This window comes from Triticum aestivum, chromosome 2D, assembly GCF_018294505.1.
Source record: "Triticum aestivum cultivar Chinese Spring chromosome 2D, IWGSC CS RefSeq v2.1, whole genome shotgun sequence".
Classification (NCBI taxonomy): domain Eukaryota; kingdom Viridiplantae; phylum Streptophyta; class Magnoliopsida; order Poales; family Poaceae; genus Triticum; species Triticum aestivum.
Genome location: NC_057799.1, coordinates 318,830,746 through 318,836,768, shown reverse-complemented (window position 1 = coordinate 318,836,768; position 6,023 = coordinate 318,830,746). Strand labels below are relative to the sequence as shown.

At 47.4% G+C, this 6,023-nt stretch overlaps 1 protein-coding gene across 1 annotated transcript; it reads left to right on the top strand.

Annotated features, from left to right (window-relative positions):
* The first annotated feature begins 2,368 nt into the window (after positions 1-2,368).
* On the top strand, positions 2,369-3,254 carry LOC123049272 (uncharacterized). The gene is made up of 2 exons (XM_044472218.1): positions 2,369-2,657; positions 2,751-3,254. Exons 1-2 carry the CDS (start codon positions 2,567-2,569, stop codon positions 2,987-2,989), a joined length of 330 nt encoding a protein of 109 aa, XP_044328153.1. The 5' UTR covers positions 2,369-2,566; the 3' UTR covers positions 2,990-3,254.
* Positions 3,255-6,023: the final 2,769 nt, after the last annotated feature.

Below are 6,023 nucleotides of genomic sequence, written 5' to 3'. Positions count from 1 at the left end.
TTGCTCTTCAGGATGAAAACCTAGAATCTGGCCTTCGTTGATTGAATTCGCCAATGGTGATGCTTGAGCGTAGTCCTGACCATGGGCAGCCCGGCCCGGCCCGACGCTGCTCCCGGGCCAGGCCCGGGCCTAGATTTTGAGCCCGAACACCGGGCCGGGCCCGGGCCCGGGCCCGTCGTTTTTGCGATTTTCTGAAGGGCCCCGGCGGGCTTTTACGCGTTCGGGCCAGACTTGGGCCAAAAACCAGGCCCGATGGCCGGGCCGGGCCTGGCCCGGGCCTGGGTTTTTTGCCTCGGGCTTGGCTAGGCCCGACCCAAAGCCCGGCCCGGCCTGAGGTTTGGCCAGGTATACTTGAGCGTCATTCCCTTCCTGAAAGCGTTGATGTTGGAGAACTTTTTTCGTTGTCTTTCTTATGTCAAGAGATGGTTGGTGCACATATGATCGTTGTTGTAGTTTCTCAATCGTTGTTTTCATTGATTTGGGTTGTTCTTTTCTCCTTTTTCTCGATGAGGCATACTATTGGTTTTGTATGATTTTGCTCTTTGCTCGCGTGTTTCTTTGTGTATGCATCTTTATGTTGGTTGTATGCATCTTTTTCTGACAGCTGGTTGTGTGCATCCTGGTTGGTGCAGAAACCAGGTATGTGCGCATTGAGTTTGTATCCCCCTAATGTTTCATTTCAAGCCAATAAAATCCACTCTTTATCAATATAAAAGGTTATAAAGTCAGTGTGCCAACAACTCATAAAATTTATCCAAAGCTCACACACACCGTCGCATAGATGTAAAAGAATGGTACGTTTCAGAAATTGCTAATGGTGCTTGGGAGCTTCATGCAGCCCATAATTTGAAATTTTCAAAAAAAAAATAAATTTTAGTTTTATAAAATTCTGAAAAAATACACACGTAGGATGTATACTATTCCCTAAGGCAACCTCACCATTATGAGGCAATGCAAAAAAAAAACTCACCATGATGAGTCACGTGTGCAGCCAAACCAGCAATCAGGTCGTGCTTTACGATATGGGCCACGCCATCCTGTAACTTTGGAAATAGAGGCCATGTGTGACACGACACGATTGCATGATTGGATCAAGGAAGGGAACAGTACTGCTATTAGTTGGATCATGCAGACTGCCATAATCAGGCACCTGATTTATCTGCAACTCTGGTCATCGCAAGTCGCAACAGGACAAGTAACACCAACCATAGCATGCATGCATGCATGTGATATCTTAAAAGTTACTCCCTCTTGAATTAAAACTACGACACTTGGTAGATTGGAGGGAGTACTGTAGAAGAAAGGAAATTAAGGAGAGGAGATAGGTCATGAGGAATAGTACTAGATAACTGATTGAGCACTAATCACTCCTGGTGCAGGTGGAGTTAAGAATTACGTACATCAGTCGATTCGTAGAAGAATAACAAATTCGGCTCCTTTTGTCTGGTGTGTACTATTTTTTCTGTGCAGCACGAAGGTCCACGTAACGGTTATTTTTAGTTGGGGACGACAGGTACGTTTTAAGTTTGTGAAACTGGAGGCTGCCGCTCTGCCGTTGCTTCGGATAGCTACTAGTCGTGCACAAGATCTAGTTTATTCCGAATTTGTTTCCGCGCACCGTTGAAAAACTCTCCTCCACACTAACACGGCTGCGTGCATGTATGGAATCGATCATGCACCCGTCGCCACTGTCCATATCACGGCTGGCAACAGTCCGGAAAATATTTGTGTCTCCGTTCATCTTGAGGGTGGCGTGCATGCATGTACTAGCTCGGTAAAGATCTAAACACTCTTATATTCTTTACAAGGGAGTACTACCTAATCGTAAGATTATCAAAGGGGCCAAATTATCAAAGCGGGAAGACCAACAATTTGTTTCAGAAATCGAATGATCATATGTACTCTTATTTTGGGACGGAAGGAGTACTTATGAGGAGTACGTGGCTGGCCAATCCTAGCCGGGAGCGCTAGCTTGCTGGCCTTGGCAGATTTTTACCGGGACACGCGTCGGCCGGTGCGCGTTTTCCTGCAACTGAAAACGGAGCACGTAGGGAGAAAAAACAAAATGGGCATCGAGTAGAGTAGAAATTACTGGAAGAGTACGTACAGTGATGTTCAGCTAATCCTGAGCCGCTTGTTCAGACGCGCTGGTGCGCAGTGTGTGGCCAAGAGAGACGTACCCAGCGTCGCCGACTGCCATTCATGCTCCATCCACGTGCTCAATCGCGGGACACCGGCGCGTCCACGTCAGACGGTCAGGTCAGTGACAATGGACGCCGTACGTCCGGTAAGACCGTAACAAACATCGCAACAGCAAGAAAGAAATCGATCGGTCCTCTTCTTCCTTCTCTCACCCAGCTCGCCTATAAAGCAGACCTCAACGGGCGCCACAAACAGAATCAGAGACAGAGAGAGAGAGAGAGGGTGTGTGTGCTGGAGCTTGCTTGATAATTCTTCGGCTCCAAGGGCAGACCGGCTGATCGGTAGAGGCAAAGATTTCTCTCGGCCAGCACTACAATCTTCACACTCCAAGCTAGAGAGCTCGCGCGCTAATTAAGCTAGCAGCATGTCGTACCCCTGCCTTCGCCGCGCCGCCGTGCCGGTAAAGCGGGTCTGGCTCGGCCTCCGCGGGCGCCTCGGCCTCCGTCGATCCACCGGTGAGTTTCATCCTCATCCTCCTCCTACCTCTCCTGTCTGTTATCATCGTGGACGATGGAGCTGATCAGTGGTGTTTCATCCATGAGTTGCAGGTCTTGGCGAGCTGCGCAGGGAGGTCCGAACGTGCGAGTACGACGACGTGCACGTCATGTGGGAGCTGCTCAGCGGCATGGACGGCAGCGCGCCGCGGAAGTACGTGCACGCAGCCGCCACCGCCGCCATGGTTGACGCCGCCGCCCGGAAGAAGCTGAGGGGGAGGAGGCGGACGAGGAGGGCCGATGCCGAATCCGCCGCGTGGAGCCGCCTCTTCTCTTCCTGCTGCGCCTTCTGATCTCTCAAAATAAAGAAAATCCGAGCTGCCTGATGGCCGGGTTTGGAAAGGATGTTTTCGAGATCGATGAATCCTCTCTCTTCGCTCTTGACCGCGTGCAGCTATGATATAAAGCAGCAATCGTGGCGAGACGGAGGAAGAAGTGATGACCCACTGTCGATTCGCGTGTACGTATGTACGTATTGCGAGCTGTAAATACAGGCGGCTCTGCTTCCATTTTGATGTAGTAAACCGACCCATGTAAAAGAGTTTACCATCATCACCACCCAGGGACAGTTTTGTTCGTGTGCTAGTACAGTAAGTAGTTTGGTTGTCCATTTGAAAGTTCAATTGGTATTGCTAAAAAGCAAAAAAAAAAACAACGAAAACAAATCTGCTTATTTCGTATTCTGCGTCGCTTAGTTGCGGGTGCCATCGTAAGGAACAAACGCCTAGTTGACAAACACCATCCGATAATGTATTTTGGATATGTAGCGAGGTCCAAACCAGCTCCGGCTACGAGGCACCACTGCGCTCTGACCACTGAGCATTGGTGTATTTGACATGATATTTTGTATCATATGTCTGCAGAAAAATATAGTGTTTTTGGTTCACTGGTCCTCAAGAATTTTTTTAACCACATGTACAATGTAAAATGGGTTTTTTTTACAATTAAAATGGGTTAGTTCCTTTTCTCTAGTTACTACGTGAACGGTTTAAACTGTAGTTCAACTCTTTGCAACTTTTGTTGCCTCATCTTATTGTACGAGTTGTTTGGTGAAAAATCTATAATATTACCAAGCTGAAATAAACCACACATGAATTGAAACTGTCTGGGTTTTTGGATAGGCAGTCGGGATGCAACTAGCTAGGTTGGGGCGTAGAGGCAATATCAACCGGAGTGGTGTGCGGATAGCTCGGCACATATGGCTGGAGCGCAATAGGAGTTTTTATTATTATCAATAATTCTCAACACCACAGAGGTGGCTAGGCGGGCAACATTAAACTCCCCTTTGAAGACACGCATTCAAGCAAAGAGTATGACGAGTAATTGTATGGATCTTGTGGCCGAGATTCGCTTGGAAGCCACATATGACGTTCCTAGCATAATCTGTATTTGACCATCTTTTCTCTCTTAACAAATAGACACCCAAAGCTCATGCGTGTTCTTGAAGAAAAAAACACAACAACACACTGGACCTGTGTCGGAATTGAACATAGCAGAGTCAAAGGAGGCGAGGGAGGTGGGGCTCGACGGGAGGCCGAGGCAAAGAGGTTGGGAAGAGCACAAAACCGGTTGAAAACGGATGTTGATCATAACAGCAGTCGGAGGCTAAGGCAAAGAGGTCGGAGAGGAGGGGAGGGGGATGGGCCGATGTTGCGAGGGAGCACCAAGAGGTGTTAAGCGGCGGTGATACACGATAAACCTAGCCAAAGAAAATCGGGTCAAGCGATACAGAGGATGCAAATGCATTTTGGATGAAAAATGAGGAAAATTATGGACATTTTCTAGGCACAGGGATATATGACCTAATGAGAAGATCGGGAAGCACCTTTTCCCCATGTTTTTTTTGCTATGAAGGAGGAAAGAGGTGGGCTTAGAAAATAAGCTACCCAAAAGTTATACTCCCTCCATTCCAAATTATAGTGTGCCTGCGCTTTCCAAGGTTCAACTTTGACCATAAATTTGACCAACGAGACCGACTGCGGCGGGAGAAAAAAATTATATAATTGAAAACTCCTTTTGAATACGAATTCACTGGTATAATTTTTGCTCGCGACGCAGTCGGCCTCGTTGGATAAATTTATAGTCAAATTTGAAGCACGAAAATTGAGGAAGACTATATTTCGGAACGGAGGGAGTACTAGTTATTTTTAGCTTATGCTTATTTTCACTTAAAATAAAAAGCTTCGAAAATAACTGACCAAATATAAGACAAGCTGCTAAAGGCTGGTGCTATAGTTTGGTTTTCAATTTTCATGGTGGAGTGCTCTAAAGTTTAGTAGGTATCCTAATAAGACAAGACAAAAAGGAAGGGGAGGGAGCGAGCGAGAGAGAGAGAGAAAGACGAGAGAGAGAGAGAGAGACGATATTATGTATGCGGACGGGATGGATGGAGTGGCTGCCGACCATGCACAATCAGGAAGTGGATGCAGATACAGCTGAATTCGACATCTCTGCACGCTTGGAATGATTGAATTTCTGAATTGGAAATGGCCTAGGCGAGTACGCGACGTGTGTTACGTGCTACCCTGCATCTCTAGCTGGATGATATTTTTAGATATTTAATCATGTATATGTATAATACACGCTTGCTACGTGACAACACATCTTGGTCCGAAAAGACGTACGCGGAAGCCACAGCAGGCAGACGGAGGACGGCGGCGATGTGATGGGCCCCGTCTCCTGTGTTTCCCGTTTCACACTGAGGTGCATGCATGCATGCATACATGGCAGAGGTGAGAGGTCAATAATAGTACATGTGGATTTGATTTTAGCACGGTACGGCTACTGTAGGTCTCACACACCCGCCCGGAATTACTGTACGCTTCAGGCAGACCTTACCTTTCAATCTTCCATGTAAGTGTAAAGGGAGATGGTCCATGAGTAATGTAATATATATCTGCACGTGGAGCTGTCTCGTGCTGAAAATTATTGACCTCTGCGCGTGTGTGTGACCCATCGACATCCTCATGAATTGGATTGGGTGGTAGCGTGACGTGTGGTGTGGTACGGGAATGCTACCCTGCATCGCTGGTTGGTTAGTGATTGGTTATGCTGGTGATCTGTTGCCTCACACGCGTGATAATGCGACGTGAGACGTCGACGAGGCATGCGACAATACCCGTGCGCGGAAGACATATATGCCTTAAGGCGTGCGACAGTGCGGAGAACCCGAGTAAATCCATTTCAAACCGGCGCGTGAGTGAAACATCTAACCGATTCAAAAATAAAACTGCTGTCAAGATCGTTTTTTTTACAACACAAGGGAGCTCAAGATGCGCCATTCATTCAAAATAACTGCGGTTTCAGGGAACAATGTCATTGCCGGTG